At 39.5% G+C, this 21,399-nt stretch overlaps 1 protein-coding gene across 3 annotated transcripts in view; it reads left to right on the top strand.

Moving 5' to 3' along the window:
• Positions 1–20,373, top strand: part of LOC144596529 (TNF receptor-associated factor 5-like) — a 43,019-nt gene extending 22,646 nt beyond the window's left edge. For 2 of the 3 annotated variants that reach the window (XM_078404933.1, XM_078404934.1), the window contains exons 2-11: positions 378–630; positions 3,223–3,280; positions 5,962–6,063; positions 7,268–7,429; positions 8,363–8,440; positions 10,842–10,916; positions 11,200–11,292; positions 13,049–13,189; positions 14,599–14,767; positions 19,683–20,373. In XM_078404933.1, coding sequence (XP_078261059.1) covers positions 378–630; positions 3,223–3,280; positions 5,962–6,063; positions 7,268–7,429; positions 8,363–8,440; positions 10,842–10,916; positions 11,200–11,292; positions 13,049–13,189; positions 14,599–14,767; positions 19,683–20,263 — 1,712 coding nt within the window. In that variant the 3' untranslated portion in view covers positions 20,264–20,373. The remainder of the gene's footprint in view (positions 1–377; positions 631–3,222; positions 3,281–5,961; positions 6,064–7,267; positions 7,430–8,362; positions 8,441–10,841; positions 10,917–11,199; positions 11,293–13,048; positions 13,190–14,598; positions 14,768–19,682) is intronic. The other variant, XM_078404935.1, reaches the window with a different exon arrangement.
• Positions 20,374–21,399: the final 1,026 nt, after the last annotated feature.

The following is a 21,399-nucleotide window of genomic DNA, read 5'->3' as shown; positions in this document are numbered from 1 at the left end:
GCCTGTTTCCATGCTGTATAACACTGGCTTTGTGAAAGAGTGTTCCAGTCTGTGTGCAGAGTTAATCAGGAGGAGCTTTGGCTTTGGAAGAATCTTGTTTGACATATTACTCATAACAAGTATCAAATCGTTCAGCCTTTTCAGGAGTTTCATCCCTATGCTTTGCAGATGGCACGTCTGAAATGCATGAGCACTATTTAAATACAAATGTATAAAAAGAGGCTTCTTGATGGAGCCATATTAAATCAACAATCATAATGCAGAACCCTTAATTCTCGAGAATTTCCAATGCAATTTTATCAAGAAACTGTTGATGAATCAATTATATGTTCTGCGCATTAATTCTGCTAATTATAATTTTTAAAAACTTTTATTAGGTTTATTCAGCAACAGAAATCTGATGGCCTCCAAAGAAATCCCTGATGTTAAATCAAACTTCTTCATTTGCCAAGATAGTGCCAACGCATCACTGTCTTTAGGATTTGACCCTTATCACGCTGGATTAAATCTTCAATTTGTTGAGCCATTGGAAGATCGGTACAAGTGTGTGATTTGTTCTTTTGTTCTATGTAATCCGTACCAGACTGGATGTGGACATCGATTTTGTGAAAATTGCATTGCAGAGTTAAGGTAAGCATTAATATTAACATCCATTTTCACTGGAGTCATCGAGCTGTGCAGCACTGTAACAGACCTGTTGGCCCACTTTGTCCATGCCTATCAAGTTGGCGTGCTGGGCTAGTCCCATTTGGCCTATAGCCTTCTAAACCCTTTCTAACCATATGTCTGTTCAAATGCCTTTTAAAAGTCGTATTTATACGCTGCTGGTTCTATAGCATCCTCTGGCAGATCATTCCAGATACCACCTACCCTCTGAGTGAAAAAACTGCCCCTGTCCCTCTTAATCATTCCCTTCTCACCTTCAGCCTATGCCCTCTAGTTTTAGAATCCTCTATTCTAGGAAAAAAACTGTGAGTGTATCCACCTCAACAAGATCACCCCTTAACTAGCTGCAGATGATTGTACAATTAATTTCCTCAAAAACAGGCAGTACACATCTCTGTCCTTCAATACTTTAGAAATATTCATATATAAATTGATAGGTCGTAAATAATATTTACATCACCCATGTGCCGGGCATTGACCATCTCCAACAGGAGAGTGTCTAACTGTCTATCTTTGACATTTGTTGCCTTTGCTGAACTCCAACAATCAAAATCTAGAGGGGCCATCATAGAAACTTAACTGAAACTACAGGTAAAACTACAGATCAGAGGCCTGGTATCCTGCAGTGATGTGCACCCTCTAACCTTCCAAGACTTTCTTCAATGCACAAGGAATATGACGGAGTACTGAAAAAAAAAGCTGAGGGACTGTAGATCTCAAAATAAAACAGAAATTGCTAGAAACACTCGGTAGGTCAGTCTGACTGTTTTCAGCATTTTCTGTCTTCACGTCTATTATTGCCTTATTTGTCTGGCTGTGTTCAACTCCAGCAATAATTCAGGAAGTTCAAGAGAGAGCAGTGCATTTTATTGGCACGCTTTTCATGATCAGAAACATTTTCCTCTCCATCTTCGTACAATGGTGACTGCAATCTGTATCATTTATAAAATGCATTGAGGCTACTCACCAATCTATACAGAGCTCACTTCCAAACCCATGATCTTCATGACCAAGTAAGACGAGGGCAGCAGGCACGTGGGAGCACTATAAACTGTATGTTCCACTTTATATCACGTACTATCTGACTGGGGATTATATTGCTGTCTCTTCATTGTCTCTGAGTCTAAGTCTTGAAATTCCCTATCCAATAAATAACACAGTGGGAGTATTTTCACCTGGAGTAATGCAATGCTCAACACCAGAGAAGGTGGCGGAACGAGATACAATGACTACATTTAAGAGGTATCGAGACAGGCTCTTAAATAAGCCTGGTATAGAGGTATTTGTACTGGTTTATTATTGTCACATATACTGAGATACAGTGAAAAATTTTGTTTTACATACAATCCATGCAAATCATACCATACATGTGTACATCAGTTAGAGCAAAAGAGAAAATAAACAGAATGCCAAATATAGTGTTACAAGTACAAAGAAAGTGCACTTTTTAAAAAAGTACAAGGGCCGCAATGAGGTAGATGGGAAGATGAGGAATTAATCAGCATGTAGAAGGTCTGATCATGTGTCCGATAACAATGGGAAAGAATCTTGTGGATCTTGGATCTAGTGGAAACTGTTCTTGAGTCTTGAAAAGGATACAGTTCTAATTCAGGCAAATGGGATTAGTGTAGGTGGACAAAAACCTTGGCATGGACTTGTACCAAAGGTCCTGTTTCTTGTTGTCCAACTCTATGATTATAACTACCTTCTAAAAGCCAAATGGATGGACAAAAAATGCTCAACTGTGCCAGCAATGGCCTCATCCTGCAATGAATGTTAAAAGCTTGCTCTGTTTTAAAGTTGATCTTTGCTTCTTGGACGATATAATTTTAGTGCTTTTAATTCCAAGTTGCATACAAAAGTCTTCTCCCTTTCCCCACGTACTGAGTTTGAGACATTTGGTCAAGCAACATTTTTATTTCTCCCCCATACTGGTGACCTAATGGTCGTGGGTGACATTAAGCCGTAGTCAAAATATCTAATCCATCCAAAAGTTATGCTTTTGTAAAAGAAAAGTAATAGGATCACAGTAATATCTTGCGGCATGGTGGTGCAGTGGTAGAGTTGCTGCCCTATAGTGCTAGAGTCCCGGGTTCTATCCTGACTATGAGTGCTGTCTGTACGGAGTTTGTATGTTCTCCCCGTGACCTGCGAGGGTTTTCTCCGGAATCTCTGGTTTCCTCACACACTCCAAAGACGTACAGGTTTGCAGGTTAATAGGCTTGGTATAATTTTAAATTGTCCCCAGTGTGTATAGGATAGCATTAGTGTGTGGGGATCGCTTTTCGGCGCGGATTCGGTTTCCGCTCTGTATCTCTAAACTAAACTAAATTAAACTAATAACAGTTATATGAAATATGATATAATTCTATGCTACTAATTCATTATGGTGGCTTTCAGTCATAAAATGTATTATATGAGATAATACTTTTTGTAAGAATATATGGAACAAGCAAGTATAGTTTGAAGATTTACAAGGAGAGGTTTTGGTCTTGTGGACAATTGATATTGCATATTTTTCTGGCTAATTATTTCTTTTTTTTTAATGCTTCCTAGAGAGAAAAAAACAATTGCCATGTGTCCTATTGATCATGAAGGAATTATTCCAAATTGGGTAAGATAAAGTTATAAACAATTTATGAAAAAAGAAATTCCTATGACTTGAAAGAGTGAAAAAACTTTCAAGTACTTTAAACTTCATTTTTACCATTTCTGCTTAAAAAATCATGTTCTTAAAAAAAATCCACCATTCAAAGTTTTAAATTGTCTAGATTTGTACAGAAAAAAATTAACGAATGTAGTTAAACAGTTTTTGTTTGTTGAAAGAATAATTTCACTCTTTGTTTTAAAGAATTTGTATGTCAATTAGGAAAATGTTAATTTAATGAAATCATTTTGAGGGTATTGTCTACTTAATGTGGCCTCACATGATTACCATACCAAGAAATGGAAAAGCATAGTTTGCTTTTGCAGTAATGAGTCCAAGATTTCTCTTTCTTTGGCTGAAAGCTGTGATTCCTGTGGTAGACAGGAATGAAGATGATGTTGCACAAATTTCTATGATGCAATTAAATGAATCGCAAGTGAAACTTTACCAAATATAATTATCCCATTTGTGCTGGCAACATACAGGCTGCTTGTGGCATCATTATACTGGATTCCACTGAAATGTACAATAGTCATAGATTGATAGTGTGGCAACAGGCCCTTCAGCCCAACTTGCTCACACCGGCCAACATGTCCCAGCTACACTAGTCCTACCTCCACTTATCAATAGACAATAGGTGCAGGAGGAGGCCATTATCCCTCCAAACCTGTCCTATCCATCTACCTGTCTAACTGTTTCTTAAATGTTGTGATAGTCCCTGCCTCAACTACCTCCTCTGGCAGCTTGTTCCATACACCTACCAATGGTTGTATGCAAATCACATGCACAATTAAATAAGGGTATTCCTAGTCTTAAAAGAAACAGGCTGCTCAATATTTGTGGGATGCTGAACATTTCTAGACATGGGTATGGATTTGACTGTGTAAATGTCATATCTATAAAAGGTCACAGCGGTTTCAAGAGGCAAGATGACAATTGTTCATTTACAAGAATTTCAAAGGGCTCAGCCTAACTATATTGATCGACTGACAAAACCTATGCTGATGTTCATTTGACATCAAATTAGTACTACAACAAGATTTGCAAGGACCTAAACTGAGGAGGAGACTACAACAAGGGGACAGAAAATAATGTAGAAGGGGAAGGTGACTTATAATTGTTATAGTGACTGTACATTATTTGAAATTTATTTCTGCAGTAAATAAATTCAACATGAAGAATAGGCCAAAAATTAGAAATTTGCACACAGCAGGTCAAACACATTTTGGAAATATTACTTTACATCCAACTCTCCTCCGAATCAAACGAGATTTTTGATAGAATACTTAATAACATTCCTTTATTGGATGAAGTTAAAGAAAAGAAAGTCATGTGACTTTCCCTAAATAAAATGGATTTGAAGCTATATTATTCCTTTTAATGAATAGGAAAAAATGACTAAGGAGCTTCCCAAAAATATAAGGAAGAAAGTGGATATTAATCCAAAGTAGGACCTATGAGGAAGAGTAATCAAAAGTTATGTTAAAGAGATAGGCTTTAAGGTATCTTAAATGAGGAGTTAAAGTTATTGAGGCTGGGCCAGTTTTCACGTATATAGCAGGTGCAATATATTTAACCTGTTCAGTGCCACCCCTGAGTATACTTGGGTTATGGCAAATAGTGAAAAAACAACTTGGTTGTGAATAGGTTAAAAGCCCAAGACATAGCATTGTCTAACAATAAAAGTACAGCCAATGCTCTGTATTACCTTTTAATTTTTCTCATCTGTTTTTAGAGAAAATATTCCGCGTTAACTTAATGTTAATTGACTCTCAGTGATATCTTGGATTGCATTACATATAATGAATTACATCAATAAATAAAGGTATTTACTTATCCTGAAGGATAAATGTTGATCTTTATAGCAGAGTTTCACCTTCCCATACTAAAACAATCCATTCCAAAAATCCAGGTTTCACCATACCATACTAAAAAAATCCATATCTATCTTTAGACTTGAGATACCAAATACAAGCATTCTTGCTACAAGCATCTTTCCATCATCCCATACACCCCCTTCACCTATCTAATTTGTACCCATCCATGTATTGGTGAGTGCTTCTAAATTAAATCACATTTGCATGGGGACAGAGTGGGTGACACAGTGGTGCTGCCTCACAGCGCCAAAGACCCAGGTTCGATCCCGACTATGGGTCTGTCGGTGTGGAACTTGTAAGTTCTCTCTGTGACCGAATGAACTTTCTTCAGGTGCTCTGGTTTCCTCCTACATTCCAAAGGCGTGAAGGTTCGTAGGTTAACTGGCTTCTGTAAATTGCCCCTAGTGTGTAGGATGCGAAAGTGGGATAACATAGAACTAATGTACAGGCGATCAATGGTCGGTGTGGACAGTGGGCTAAAAGTCCTGTTTTCACGCTGTATCTCTAAACCAAACTAAAATGTCCTCTGTGGAGTTTCTCAAAATTTGAGCTGTTTGATTTTGGAGATCTGCTTTGCTAATTTGAGCTTTTTTTTTACAACATTCAAAGACCTGCTTGGCACAGATGAGATCTTTTTTCAGATTGAGTTTTGTTTCTGCTGTGGAAATGGTTAGTTATGTGGAATTATGTAGAATTAACCATGTCAGAACACTTAATCTATTATAGAAAAGTTTTGTATTTCCAGTAGATAATAAATGCATTTTTTTATAGATATTTAGAGATAACTGCTGCAAGAGGGAAGTTTGGAATTTGATGGTGTATTGTAAAAATGCACCAGATTGCAACACAAAGGTATCCTTTGGGCGTTTAGGGGTAAGTCCTTTGGAGGTGCTTCAATAACTTATAACAAGCTGCTTGCAGATTTTCAATTATTTCACATGCATGGATAGAGTAATAAGATGTTGCCACATTTCAAAAGCACTTCAGATTCAAAATACCACACTGATACCTCAAATGGAAAACATGAATTATCATTTGATGTGTGATCATTTTTGTATTTTTACGTCATCATTTATTAAAATTTGAGAAAGGATCCAATGGCAATGTTGGCACTTTCAGCCAATTGAAATTGTTTACTGGAAAAGGAATTTGAGAGATTGCAGGCAATAACTGAAAAAAATAAGAGATCTGCAGTCTTCTCAGATGATGAAAATGCTTAACATTAGCGACAGGTGAGGAACTCACTTCCAGTTTTAATGAAAGCAGCCAATCATGCAAAGAGGGTTTGTGGCGGTGCCCGGGGATTAGGCCACTCCCTGGGTCATCCCCTCGGCACTGAGTGGACAGGACTGGGGAGGGGTCGGGAGCTACGGGGTTTGCCTGAAGGGGCTAGAGTTTACTCTCATGCGAGAGACTGAAGAGAGTGGATGTTCTGATGCTACATTAAAGTTACTGTTGATCCTTACGTGGCGTCTTGCCTGATTCCTGCCACGTCCAGACCCACTACAGGTTGATAATTAAACATTATAATCAGAATTATCTTAACTTTAAGGGTCATTCCAATTTTAACCACAGCCAAGCCTCAGAAAACCTGGCATCTGACAGCTGGTGAAGTAAATACCTATCAACACAGCTTAAGGGCTGTGGAGGAGACGTGTTTCCACTGAACCTCCTCAGTTACACAATTAACATTCACCAATGCAAATCTATCTGCTCCTTCATGATGGGATGCCCCACAGCCCATAATTAGGATGCTATTTACCCTGCTGCTGTCTGGAAAATGTATGTAAACTTAACATTCTCATGTACACCTTAACGACATAGAAACAGTCACCACGTGGTGCTGTCCTAAAGTCAGAGCTAAGGCAGACTGAAGCAGAACAGAAAATGTATAACATGGCACTGAGTCTTTGCAGTATTTGATGATGACTAAAAAAAATAATGACTCTGTAGGTCAAAAATAAAAAGAGTATGACTCAACTACAATGATAACTTTTTCACTTTACTTAATTTAAATTAATTAACAAATCGAAATCTCACAATGTGCTGATACAATGCCTTTTCTCTGTTCTTTTAGGATCACCTCAAAAAATGTCAATTTGAAACTGTAGAATGCATCAATGGTTGTGATGCTGTCTTTCAAAGGAAAGATTTAATCGATCATTTGCAAGCAATGTGTGAATTTAGAGAAGAGGCTTGCCAATATTGCAAAGTGACTTTAATCTTTAAAAATATTAAGGTAATGAATGTTCTGTACGAAAAGGTATATTTTGTTCACTTCAGTGCTTTGCCCTTAATCATAGACAGATTTGCCCATCAAGCAACAGTAACCATTTAAAAGGAGAGTCATTAATTATCTGTGAAGCAAGTTTGAATGTTCTGAAGGTCTGAAGGGTGCCTTATACAGGCAAAACATTTTGAATGGTGAGCATTGGTGGAGTTCTCCAGAAAATTCTGAGGACAAATGTATTCTTTCTGGCAGTGTTGCAGGCCCAAGTACAAACTCAACTTGCCAATGCTAATAAATTTGACACAATCTAGAAATCAAACCTTGCACTTTCATTATGGCGAAAGCCGCGGACACCAACAGAATTAATAAGCCCATCAGGAAGGCTGGAATTGGATTCATTGTTGGTGGTGTTGGAGGGGAGGATGCTTCTCAAACTGCGGAGCATCTAGGACAATACAGCTCACCGGCGCCTTCAGCAACAGACTGGTTGCACCGAGATGCAGCACAGAATGCCAAAGGAGATCCTTCTGCCCTGTGGCTATCAAATTGTACAACTCCTCCCCCTTCTGTCGTGGGGTAGACTGACTTCCCTTCTCCCCCCACCCACCCCCCAATCTTTGCACATCCCCAATCATGGACTTTCCACTCGTCACTTTAATTTCATGTTTCATGGATCTTGTTGTGTTTTATGACTGCTGGCAGATCAATTTTCCTCCTGGGATAAATAAAGTTCTATCGTATTATATGTGGATTGTGCATAGGGGCATCAGGAACAGAGTGCTCATAAATTAGGGGAACATGCTGGAGTTGTATTGATTGCTTTTGTGTGAGTGAGGCCCAAAGATTAAACTAACCATACAATGAATTCCAATTTATTTCAAGTAAGTTTTCTTAATATGAATGGCACATAATTAGCTCAGATTGATGTTTACTTTGCTTTAGGATCATGAAGTCATCGCATGTCCAAAGTATCCTGTTTATTGCACAAACAATTGTGGTGAAAGTTTTATGAGAAGTGAGGTGAGCAATATTTTAAGTAACAGTAATAGTGATTTTGGATAGTAATGAATGAGACAAATGTGAAAACATGTTTGATTTAATTACCATATTTCTCCTCTGTTCCACTTTACTATCAAAATGCATAATTTCACTTAACACTGTCACAAAAAAACCACAGAGCCTCACAGCACGGAATCAGGACCCATGGCCCACTGAGTCAACATGGACAATCAAGCGATCATTAGTACTTATCCCGTTTTTACACCACCATTCGCTCTCCCTAATTTAATCGCTCACCTATATGTTGGTGGAAATTTACAGTGGTCAATGAACCCACTAGTCCATATGTCTTTGGGTATGTGCAAAGAAACTGGAACAACAAGGGTTAGAATGCGCAAACTGATCATGCACTAGACCCGAAGTCAGGAACAAGCCCAGGTTGCTGGGTATATGAGCAGCAGCTCCACTAACCTACAATGCTGTAAAACCTCAAACGATAGTAAAACAATGAAGTTAAGAAGCATTTTCTCTTTAGTTAATGCTGGAAATTTGAAATGAAACCAGAAAATACTGGAAACACTGAGCAGGACAGACAGGACTGTGTAAAGAGAAGCAAAGTTAACATTTCAGGTAAAAAAAATTGACCTGAGACATTAATACTGTTTCACATTCCAGAGATCCAACCTGACATTTCGTTTTGTTTAATTTATAGTAACACTATGGAAGCAGGCCCTTTGGCCCACTGATTCTACGCCAACCATTGATCAGCCATTCACAGTGGTTATGTGTTATCCCACTTTCTCATCCACTCCCTACACACTAGAGGCAATTTGCAGAAGCCATTTAATCTACAAAGCCACACGTCTTTAGGATGTGGGAGGAAACCGGAGTACCCGGAGGAAACCCATGCAGTCACAGGGAAAACTTGCAAACTCCACGCAGACAGAAGCCGAGGTCGGGATCTAACCTGCGTCTCTGCTGCTATGTGCCGGCCCTACTGAGTACTGCCACTGTGCCGCCACTACTGAGTAGTGGCACTGTGCCGGCCCTACTGAGTAGTGGCACTGTGCCGGCCCTACTGTACTGGCACTGTGCCGGCCCTACTGAGTACTGGCACTGTGCGGCCCCTACTGAGTACTGCCACTGTGCCGGCCCTACTGAGTACTGCCACTGTGCCGGCCCTGAGTACTGCCACTGTGCCGGCCCTACTGAGTACTGGCACTGTGCGGCCCCTACTGAGTACTGCCACTGTGCCGGCCCCTACTGAGTACTGGCACTGTGCCGGCCCTACTGAGTACTGCCACTGTGCCGGCCCTGAGTACTGCCACTGTGTGGCCCCTACTGACATTCTGAGTATTTTCAGTGTTGTTTTAATTTAATAGGTTTTTGGTAATCTTTGGGGTTTTTCTGGAATGCTTCCTTAGCTAATCATGTTATACTTGAAAAAGAGGCAGAGATCAAAAACCTTCATCAGAACTGGGACAGAGAGGAAAAGAGAGACCTGTCAGCATGTCTTTGGGTTGAAGGGGAAAACCAAAGCAGCAGAAGGAAACCCACTCAAGCACAGAGAGAACAGGCAAACTCCACAGATGTAGCATCCGAGGTCAGGATTAAAAACAGTTCCCAGTAACTGCGAGGCAGCGGCACCAACTGCTATACCATGGTGTCTGTCAACCATAAGGCCTATGCTTTGTAGCAGGTCCAATTGAAATTGAAATTATTTGTAGAAACAATATTCCCATCTGGCACATCTAATTCACTGATTTAAAATGAACATTAAATAACGCACGCTGTACTGAAGTGCCCTTGGATTTCTATTATCTTGAATACCTAAAAAAAGCCAAAATAATAATAATAATAATAATAATATTCATTTATTGTCATTGCAACGAGTACAACGAAATTAAAAAATAGCCAATCCTGACGGTGCGTAAAAACATATATGCAATAAATGCACAAACAAATAAATACAATTATATTAAGTACAAAAGTTTTAACAGTGTTGCCTAGTGCAGAAAGTAGTGTTCAGTTCTCGTATGGCCCTGGGGTAAAAACTGTTCTTAAGTCTGTTTGTTCGGGATTTGATCGACCTGAGACGTCGACCAGAGGGCAGATGAACAAACAGACGGTGGCCGGGGTGGGATGGATCTTTTATTATTTTGCCTGCTCTACTGAGGCAGCGTAGGCTGAACAGGTGCTCCAGGGAGGGCAGTGAGCAGCCGATGATCTTCTGGGCCGTCGTGATGACCCTCTGAAGGGCCTTCCTGTCCTTTTCTGAGCAGCTGGCATACCATGTGAATACAGTTCCTATAAATTAGCACGGATTATATCACTTTTACAAAAAAAAGTAGCCTTAAAACATATTTGCATAACTATAAATCTGTATGCACTGGTATTTCAAAATGTTTGTGGTTTCTTGCAGATTGATGCACATCTGACCATCTGTCCAGAAGCTGAAGTGGAATGTAGCTACAGAAAGTATGGTTGCCATGCCAGGGTAAGCAGGGATAATGATTGTCAAATGACTAGTATTCAATACTTAATATCATAAAACCATCTGTAATGTTGGCATTATTTTTGAAAATTCCCAAGTTTTCAAGAGAGAGGTAGATTTAGCTCTTAGGGCTAAAGGAATCAAGGGATACAGGGATAAAGCAAGAATGGGGTACTGATTTTAGATGATCAGCCGTGATCATATTGAATGGCGGTGCTGGCTCGAAGGGCCAAATGGCCTACCCCTGCACCTATTTCTCTATGTTTCTATGTTTCCATTTTTACAGGAGAAACGGAGGAAGATCAAGGAACATGAACAATCTTGTTTAAATGAACATTTATTGCTTGTTGTTACAAACAATAATAAATTGGAAGCACAGGTAATATTTAATGTAAGGCACATAGTTTTACACCAATTTTATCAGATGCATGTAACCCTTAAAATGCCATTTTCTGCCCAGCCCTTGATTCTGCATTCCTCCTCAATAATTGAAAATCTCAAACTTCTCCATATCTTGGCCCTATGACTCATTTTCATACAATCACAAAATCCCCACTCTTCCTTCCTCTGAGGGCCACTAATCACTCTCAGTTCAGTGCTCTCCACTGTCCATTGGGTGGTCTTTGATCGTAACATTTCCTCCTACATTCAAATGCTGAGATCTTTGGCTAAAGGTGGGCACAGTGGCGCAGCAGTAGAGTTGCTGCCTTCCAGTACCAGAGACTCAAGTTCGATCCTGACTAGGGGTGCTGTCTGTGCAGAGTTTGTACATTCTCTCCGTGACCACGTGTGTTTTCTCTGGGTGCTCCGGGTTCCTCCCACACTCCCAAGACATACAGGTTTCTAGGTTAATTGCCTTTGGTAAAAATTATACCTGGCCCTAGTGTGTAGTACGTGCTTACGTGCTGGTGAAATGGGGATCGCTGGTCGGTGCAGACTCAGTGGGCCGAAAGGCCTGTTTCTGCGCTGTAACTGTAAACAAAACTAAGCTAATAAATCCTCTGTTTTCAGATCCCTGGAATTGTCCCTACATTTCCAGTAAACTTTATCCTACAGCTTTTAGATCTAGGACCTCAACATATCCAAACCGCATTTGCAGTACTTTATGACCTAGCCCCCAATCAGAGAACATCCAGAACTTGCAGTTGGCAACAATGTTCATGAATCAGTCTCCTAGGAGATGTTACGGTGTAATTCTCTTTATAAAACTATGAGTAAGACTATGAAACATTAACTTTTACAAAATTTATTAGGAGAAATTAGCATATATTATTTGGTACACCATGTCCTTAGACAATCACAATGTTCAAACCCATAAATGTATTTATTGTTTGTTTTAGTTGTTGTGAAAGTAAATGTGGTAGCTAATTTTCCCTCAGTCATGTATATACAATTCGGAAAGCAATAGATTCGGCCCCAATCAGAACCTTTCTACCAGGGTGAAAATGTCAAAGACTAGAGGACATAGCTTTAAAGTGAGAGGAGCAAAATTGAAAGGAGATGAGTGGGGCAAGTTTAATTACATATGGTGTGGGGGGTGCCTGGAAGGCATTGCCAGGGGTGGTGGTGGTTAGTGGAATTTAAGAGGCTTTTAGATTGGCACATGGATATGCAAGGAATGGAGGGATGTGGATCGCTTGTGGGCAGAGGAGATTAGTTTAACCTGGCATCATGTTTGGCACTGACATTGTGCGACAAAGGGCTTATTTGTGTGTGCTAAGATGGCGCCCAAGCCAGGCCACTCTTTCTGTGCTGGTCCCAGGAATGGATCTGCTATCATGCATTATGATACCCTTTATCCTTTATCTGTACACTGTACACTGTGGATGGCTTGATTTTCATCATGCATAGTCTTTCGCTGACTGGATAGCACACAACAAAAAGCTTTTCACTGTACCTCGGTACTTTAGATTGGCTTAGTTTATTCAGCATCTCTGGAGAGAAGGAATGGGTGTCGTTTCGGGTCGAGATCCTTCTTCAGACTAATTCTAATGTAATCTAGTTTAAGGCAGTACACTTGCATTGAAACAAGTTAAATGTTTTAGTATAAAAATATATTACTGATATACAGATTGTAATTTTAGTTTTTCCTGGTATGGTTTTGTCAAAATGTTTCATTTATTTCTCAATCATAGATATTCGATCTGCAAAAAACATTATGCGAAAGAAACCACATTATCACTCAGATGGAAGAACAAATGAACAAGCTTGACATCATGGTTACACATTTGAGTGAGGTCATTTCTAAAAACGATGATGAGGTTGCAAAGACACAGGTACATGACATTTATCTGCATGCAGTCTTTCAATAGATATTTAAAATATATTAACACTATTAAATATTTTATATATTTTCATCGCAACTGGGACAGTGACACAGCTAGTAAAACATGGTGTAACAAACCAAATGACCCTTTCTGATTTAAAAAAAAAACCAACCTGATTTCTGTATTTGCACTAGCAGGCTCGTCCCTGAAATCCCAAGAGCCATATATTTGCCACTTAATTTTTGTGATTTTGGTTTTTTGTAAATTGGCAAATTTTAAATTAGTGTGTCTTTTAGTTTATCTCAAGCAAAAAAGTGCTGGAGTACCTCAGCCGGTGAGGCAGCATCTCTGGAGAATATGGATAGGTGATGTTTCAGGCCAGAATCTTCTCAAGAGATGCTGTCTGACCTGCTGAGTTTCTCCATCATTTTGTGTTTTTTGCTCAGGATTCTAGCATCTGCCATTCCTTGTGTCCTCTATTTAACATATCTTGACAATAATACAGAAGGTATTCTATCAGTAAAATTACAATGACTGAGCTAGACACAGCAATTATTTATTTGCAAGTTTACCCGTCGTAAAGATTTTAAAAATAGCAAGACTTAAAAAATCTAAATTTACTCCATTGTAGGAATATTTAAATTGGCAACTACTCTGGTTGACCATCTACTCCATAACTCATGAAATCTCAAAGCAAGAAATGTTTGCTTTAAATCATAATGTCCTGAACTTTATTCTATTCATGCATAAAGTATATTATGTCTTTACAATTATTTTACTCCATTCTGTGAGATGTTTAAAGAAATCTGAGGGGGAATCTTTAAAGATCTAAAGGAATCTTAAATATGACTTTTTTATTCTACTGAGGGTTTAAAATGCGTAGTCTATTTATTCCAAAATTCTATGTTCTGTAAGTCACTCATTAAGCTTGAGAAACTGATGTGACAATACACCATACAAATGCAAGCATGAATTTAAATCTGCAGTGGCTATAGCAGGGCTATTTAATCTTAATTCTACATGGCTTGGATTTCACCTATATGAAGTTACAGATCTCATCTGCATTGCTAAGAGCAAAGATAAAGATCTAAACTGTAATGAAATTATTGCTATGCCTGCATTACAAGATTCAAATAAATATTAAACCTATAATGGAAGCAATTTTTAACGGGACTCTTCTGGCATAGACAAACTGCTACTCTTCCATGTACTGGATTTATAAAAAAATATTATTATTTTTCTTATTAGTTTTTTAAATGTTTTACATGCAGTCTTTAAAATTCATCACCCTCATATTAGGTGTAAGTGTGAGTCATAATGTTGTTTGAGTAATGAAAGTTAAGCAAAACTAATTGGCAGAATACTGACCTTTTTCATTTTTGATTCTTGCTGCAATATAAAACTTTACATCAAAACAGAAAATCCTGGCCGGCCATGCTGACAAAATAATAACCATTGAGCAACATTCCCAACAACTTTGCAGAAGATTAGATCAAGAAAGAAATAATGAAATAACATCACTGAAGGAAGTAATTAATGCATTGAAGGAAAAGGTGGAAAGTGCTGAAAATAACATTGTGTCAATAGGTCTGTACTTTACTTGCCTTTTGATTATTTCCTTAAATAATATAGTTTGTAGATTTTTTTGTTTAAAGTTTATTTACATTTTTTGTGTAAACTTGACAATATGTTTCTCCGTTTTAATCATAATCACATTTTATTAGCCAAGTATGCAGCGGTAGAGTTGCTGCTTTACAGCAAATGCAGCGCCGGAGACTCAGGTTCGATCCTGACTACGGGTGCTGCACTGTAAGGAGTTTGTACGTTCTCCCCGTGACCTGCGTGGATTTTCTCCGAGATCTTCGGTTTCCTCCCACACTCCAAAGACGTACAGGTATGTAGGTTAATTGGCTGGGTAAATGTAAAAATTGTCCCTAGTGGGTGTAGGATAGTGTTAATGTACGGGGATCACTGGGCGGCACGGACTTGGAGGGCCGAAAAGGCCTGTTTCCGGCTGTATATATATGATATGATGATGATAATTTCATTTGCCATTCAGTCATACCAATAAAAAGCAGCAAAACACACAAAATACATTTTAACATTAATATCCACCACAGTGACTCCTCCACATTCCTCACTGTGATGGAAAGCGAAAAAAAAGTTCAATCTCTTCCCTTCTTTGTCCTCCCGCGGTCGGGGGCCTCGAGCCTTCCGTTGACGGGGCGATCTTGGCTCCCGTAGCCGGGGGTCGGGCCATCCTCGTCGGAGCGATCAAGCTCCCGCATCGAGGGGATCTCGGCTCCCCCCGTGCCGGGCGATCGGACCCCAGGTCGGGGCTGGTCGAACCTCCTGCGACTTTGGAGCTTCTTGACATCAGTCTCTACCCGAGACTGCGAGCTCCTCGATGTTGGAATCCGCAGGCCTTGGTTGGAGCGTCGATCTCGGGCATGGGATCGCAGGCTCCGATGGTAAGTCCACGGCCCTGCGATGGAACTTGGTCAGTCTCGAGCAAAAAGTAGTATAAGAAAATAACTGCAGATGCTGGTACAAATCGAAGGTATTTATTCACAAAGTGCTGGAGTAACTCAGCAGGTTGCAACATGCTGCCCGACCTGCTGAGTTACTCCAGCACTTTGTGAATAAATACAGTCTCGAGCAAAACCGCCAGCTCCATGATGTTAGGCTGCAGAGTGACCGGAGATACGATTCAGAAAACAATCACATCTCCGGCAAGGTAAGAGATTGAAAAAAGTTTCCCCTGACCCCCTTCCCCACCCTCCCACATAAAACAAACCGGAGAACATTAACACATACTTTTTAAAACACACTAAAAATACCAGAAAAGACAGACAGATTGTTGGAGAGGCTGCAATGGCTGATGGCGCCATCCGGTGGAATAAGGCCATATATATATACTGTAGAAAATCCACCTAAAATCACACCAAGGATTTAGAATTATACATTTGAATGGAAATTTATGTCCATAATATATCCCGAGACCACAAATGTATTAGGTAGACATTTAATATAATGTAAACGCTCATTGATTAACCATAAATGGTAGTTCTAAAATACATAATACCCATCTTGAGGGGAAATGCTAATTTTCATTATAAAATTAATTATTCTGAAGCAATTTAGTTTCCTTTTTTTGCATTAAAATTACAAAATATTAGATGCTGATGCCAGTCCTCATCATAGTTACATGCACTTAAACGGAACATCAAACATAGCAAATGTAGTAGATTCAATCCAGCAACTCTGAGGGTGCTGTAAATTCTGACACTGCTGAGTATAGATACTGAAGGGCCTTGATATTTTGAATGTTGAAGGACATTGAACATCGCTCTTCTCGACTAAAAATGGTCAGCGTAAAATCTTTAAAATGTTTCTTTTCCCAACATCTACAGTTTTTAGGGAAGAGAGAATCACATTACAATTGTTTCTTGATTTAATTTCATTTCTGAATGGCCAGCTTTAATTTTTTAGGATGGTGTTATGCAGTTCTGGATTCCTCCACCAGGGGAAGTGACTTGAGGTACAAATCAGTCAATAGACAATAGACAATAGGTGCAGGAGTAGGCCATTCAGCCCTTCGAGCCAGCACCGCCATTCAATGCGATCATGGCTGATCACTCTCAATCAGTACCCCGTTCCTGCCTTCTCCCCATACCCCCTCACTCCGCTATCCTTAAGAGCTCTATCCAGCTCTCTCTTGAAAGCATCCAACGAACTGGCCTCCACTGCCTTCTGAGGCAGAGAATTCCACACCTTCACCACTCTCTGACTGAAAAAGTTCTTCCTCATCTCCGTTCTAAATGGCCTACCCCTTATTCTTAAACTGTGGCCCCTTGTTCTGGACTCCCCCAACATTGGGAACATGTTTCCTGCCTCTAATGTGTCCAATCCCCTAATTATCTTATATGTTTCAATAAGATCCCCCCTCATCCTTCTAAATTCCAGTGTATACAAGCCCAATCGCTCCAGCCTTTCAACATACGACAGTCCCGCCATTCCGGGAATTAACCTAGTGAACCTACGCTGCACGCCCTCCATAGCAAGAATATCCTTCCTCAAATTTGGAGACCAAAACTGCACACAGTACTCCAGGTGCGGTCTCACCAGGGCCCGGTACAACTGTAGAAGGACCTCTTTGCTCCTATACTCAACTCCTCTTGTTACGAAGGCCAACATTCCATTGGCTTTCTTCACTGCCTGCTGTACCTGCATGCTTCCTTTCATTGACTGATGCACTAAGACACCCAGATCTCGTTGAACTCCCCCTCCTCCTAACTTGACACCATTCAGATAATAATCTGCCTTTCTATTCTTACTTCCAAAGTGAATAACCTCACACTTATCTACATTAAACTGCATCTGCCATGTATCCGCCCACTCACACAACCTGTCCAAGTCACCCTGCAGCCATATTGCATCTTCCTCACAATTCACACTACCCCCCAGCTTAGTATCATCTGCAAATTTGCTAATGGTACTTTTAATCCCTTCGTCTAAGTCATTAATGTATATCGTAAATAGCTGGGGTCCCAGCACCGAACCTTGCGGTACCCCACTGGTCACTGCCTGCCATTCCGAAAGGGCCCCATTTATCCCCACTCTTTGCTTTCTGTCTGTCAACCAATTTTCTATCCATGTCAGTACCCTACCCCCAATACCATGTGCCCTAATTTTGCCCACTAATCTCCTATGTGGGACCTTGTCGAAGGTTTTCTGAAAGTCGAGGTACACCACATCCACTGACTCTCCCTTGACAATTTTCCTAGTTACAACCTCAAAAAATTCCAGTAGATTTGTCAAGCATGATTTCCCCTTCGTAAATCCATGCTGACTCGGAATGATCCTGTTACTGCTATCCAAATGCTCAGCAATTTCGTCTTTTATAATTGACTCCAGCATCTTCCCCACCACTGATGTCAGACTAACTGGTCTATAATTACCCGTTTTCTCTCTCCCTCCTTTCTTAAAAAGTGGGATAACATTTGCTATCCTCCAATCCACAGGAACTGATCCTGAATCTATAGAACATTGAAAAATGATCTCCAATGCTTCCACTATTTCTAGAGTCATCTCCTTAAGTACCCTGGGATGCAGACCATCAGGCCCTGGGGATTTATCAGCCTTCAGTCCCATCAGTCTACCCAAAACCATTTCCTGCCTAATGTGGATTTCCTTCAGTTCCTCCATCACCCTAGGTTCTCCGGCCCCTAGAACATTTGGGAGATTGTGTGTATCTTCCTCAGTGAAGACAGATCCAAAGTAACGGTTTAACTCGTCTGCCATTTCTTTGTTCCCCATAATAAATTCCCCTGCTTCTGTCTTCAAGGGACCCACATTTGCCTTGACTATTTTTTTCCTCTTCACGTACCTAAAAAAACTTTTGCTATCCTCCTTTATATTATTGGCTAGTTTACCCTCGTACCTCATCTTTTCTCCCCGAATTGCCTTTTTAGTTAACTTTTGTTGCTCTTTAAAAGAGTCCCAATCCTCTGTCTTCCCACTCTTCTTTGCTATGTTATACTTCCTCTCCTTAATTTTTATGCTGTCCCTGACTTCCCTTGTCAGCCACAGGTGTCTCTTACTCCCCTTAGAGTCTTTCCACCTCTTTGGAATAAATTGATCCTGCAACCTCTGCATTATTCCCAGGAATACCTGCCATTGCTGTTCTACCGTCTTCCCTGCTAGGGCCTCCTTCCAGTCAATTTTGGCCAGCTCCTGCCTCATGCCTCTGTAATCCCCTTTGTTATACTGTAATACTGACACTTCCGATTTTCCCTTCTGCCTTTCCATTTGCAGAGTAAAACTTATCATGTTGTGATCACTGCCTCCTAATGGCTCTTTTACCTCTAGTCCCCTTATCAGATCAGTCTAATTGAATGAAGGCCTATGGTTAACATTGCGATGTTCCTTCAACATGATTGAATAGTCTAAATGGAGGCTTTTCAATTCTCTTCTCCTGTCCCTTTCATATCCATATTCAGAAATAATTGGGACATTTTAATAATAGTATTTTGTAAAATAACAGAAAATCACGATGACCCTAGCGATGACAAAATGTATTTGTTAGATCACATATAAGTTTCATGTATTAGATACTCATTTTAACAATATGCTTACCCAGAAATACAGCAATATATATGAGCTTATCATATTGTGCAGTATATTTTATGTGATTGTTTCAAAATTATTATCTTTATAAAGAATGATAGCTGTGCTACTAATCCTATCATAATGATGGTTTGAACACTTCTACTTTCTGGTTTCTTACCATCCTATCCCCATCCTACGTTTGCAATTCACTAATACCAGTTAGTATTACCTGCATGTTGTACTGCATCAGAGGAATATGTCATCCAACTTGTATTGCTTTTGTAGTTACCAGTGCAATGCATTGTTATAATATAGCTAACAACATTTTAATCATTTATGCACATCTTGAAAGCTTTAATATGATGACATTGTGCATCTTTTCCCACTTTAGTTTCTTTTGAGCCATGTCTGAAGCAACACGAATTATTGTTAAATGCCCATAAGAAGCTACTAGAAAAGACTAATGAGAGATTTCGAGTCTTGGAAGCAGCTGGATACAATGGCAAACTGATATGGAAGATCTGCAACTACAGAAGGAGAAAACAGGAGGCAGCGGCTGGAGCTGCTGTTTCTCTTTTTAGCCAACCTTTTTACACAAGTCGGTGTGGATACAGGCTCTGTGCAAGGGCATATTTAAATGGAGACGGAGCAGGCAACGGAACACATTTATCTTTGTTTTTTGTTGTTATGAAAGGCGAGTATGACTCTTTGTTGATGTGGCCATTTAAACAGAAAGTCACTCTTGCATTGCTTGACCAGAACCCAAAAAAACATCACATTGTAGAACTCTTTAAGGCCGATGCCAGCAGCAGCAGTTTCAAAAGACCAGTTTCAGAAATGAATATCGCATCTGGATGTCCACGATTTGTGTCCCATGCAGTTCTCGAAGGTGGGAAAACGGGGACATATATAAAAGATGACACATTGTTCATCAAAGTCATTGTGGACTTAACTGATCTTGAAGATCAATAGCAGAATTTCTAAAATTTTACTCAAACTAATGGATCCATTGTTTGATATTAAATGTTATGTTACTATATTTTATTGAGCAACAAGCTCGGGAAAGACTAATATAATTATTGTGAATATTTTTTTTATTTTTCTATTAAATGCAGATCTCATTCACATGGCATGATTGCTGATTATTTGCATTGTTTAGTTAGTGATTATTTTTACACTTAAATCTAATTAGACAGGATCTGCTTAGGATTCATAGAGGTAGAAATTGTTGACTTTTTGGTCCATGAAATTAATGCAGGAATAACAAAATGAGCAAGATTCCCAAATGCTACAGGGCCGTTAGTCAGATCTGGTGGTTGTTGGGGACTTTTGTAGGCCTCATTTCCCTTAGGACAAGAGGTTCCTATAAATATTTTTTGCTCCATCAGAGAATTTGCCTGCAGGATAATGGAGGCTTAATCAGTAATCTGTAAAAACTCCGTTGAAAGCTGTCAGTATTTGTTTTCTACTTCCAAGTCTTAAGGTCTAAGGAAGGGACGTATCCATGTTCCCCAGAGATACTGCTTGACCCGCTGAGTTGCTCCAGCACGTTGTGTCTTTCTTTGTAAACTATCATCTGCAGTTCAATACGTCTCCACTAAGTGGCTTGCACTCAGTTACCCATCCTGCTGATCTTGAGGAAATTTTGCCCTCTGCTCACCTCCCATCCAAGAGGTTTCTGAGGATAATCATCAACTGGGCAAGTAGCTCAAATTCCACCTGGTTATATTGTCAATTTTGATTGAACTATTGCAATCAGGTCAAATAGTGACTCTGTGCGAAAACAAAGTTCGATTTGTGCAGGGTTTCAGATACTAATGAATGTGTACCATACATTAAATTTAATTGGAGGATTATATATTAAAACATTGTACAACTATTAATTTAGGAAGTTAATTTCAAAAGGTATTAAAAAACTCTGCTTTCAAAATTCTGTACCAACTTAGGTCACTACATATAGTGTTTGGAAGAAAAGATCATGTATTTGAAAAAGTCATTTTGTGTAAAAATGACAGCTCCTTTTGCAAAACTGATCATTGTTTAAATTTACAGTCAAGGCAACTGGTTGATGGTATTTAAATAGTTTTGGTTATTTAAATCAAAGTGGG

The sequence above is a fragment of the Rhinoraja longicauda genome, chromosome 9, assembly GCF_053455715.1.
Source record: "Rhinoraja longicauda isolate Sanriku21f chromosome 9, sRhiLon1.1, whole genome shotgun sequence".
Classification (NCBI taxonomy): Eukaryota; Metazoa; Chordata; class Chondrichthyes; order Rajiformes; family Arhynchobatidae; genus Rhinoraja; species Rhinoraja longicauda.
This window is presented reverse-complemented; position numbering and strand designations above follow the sequence as displayed.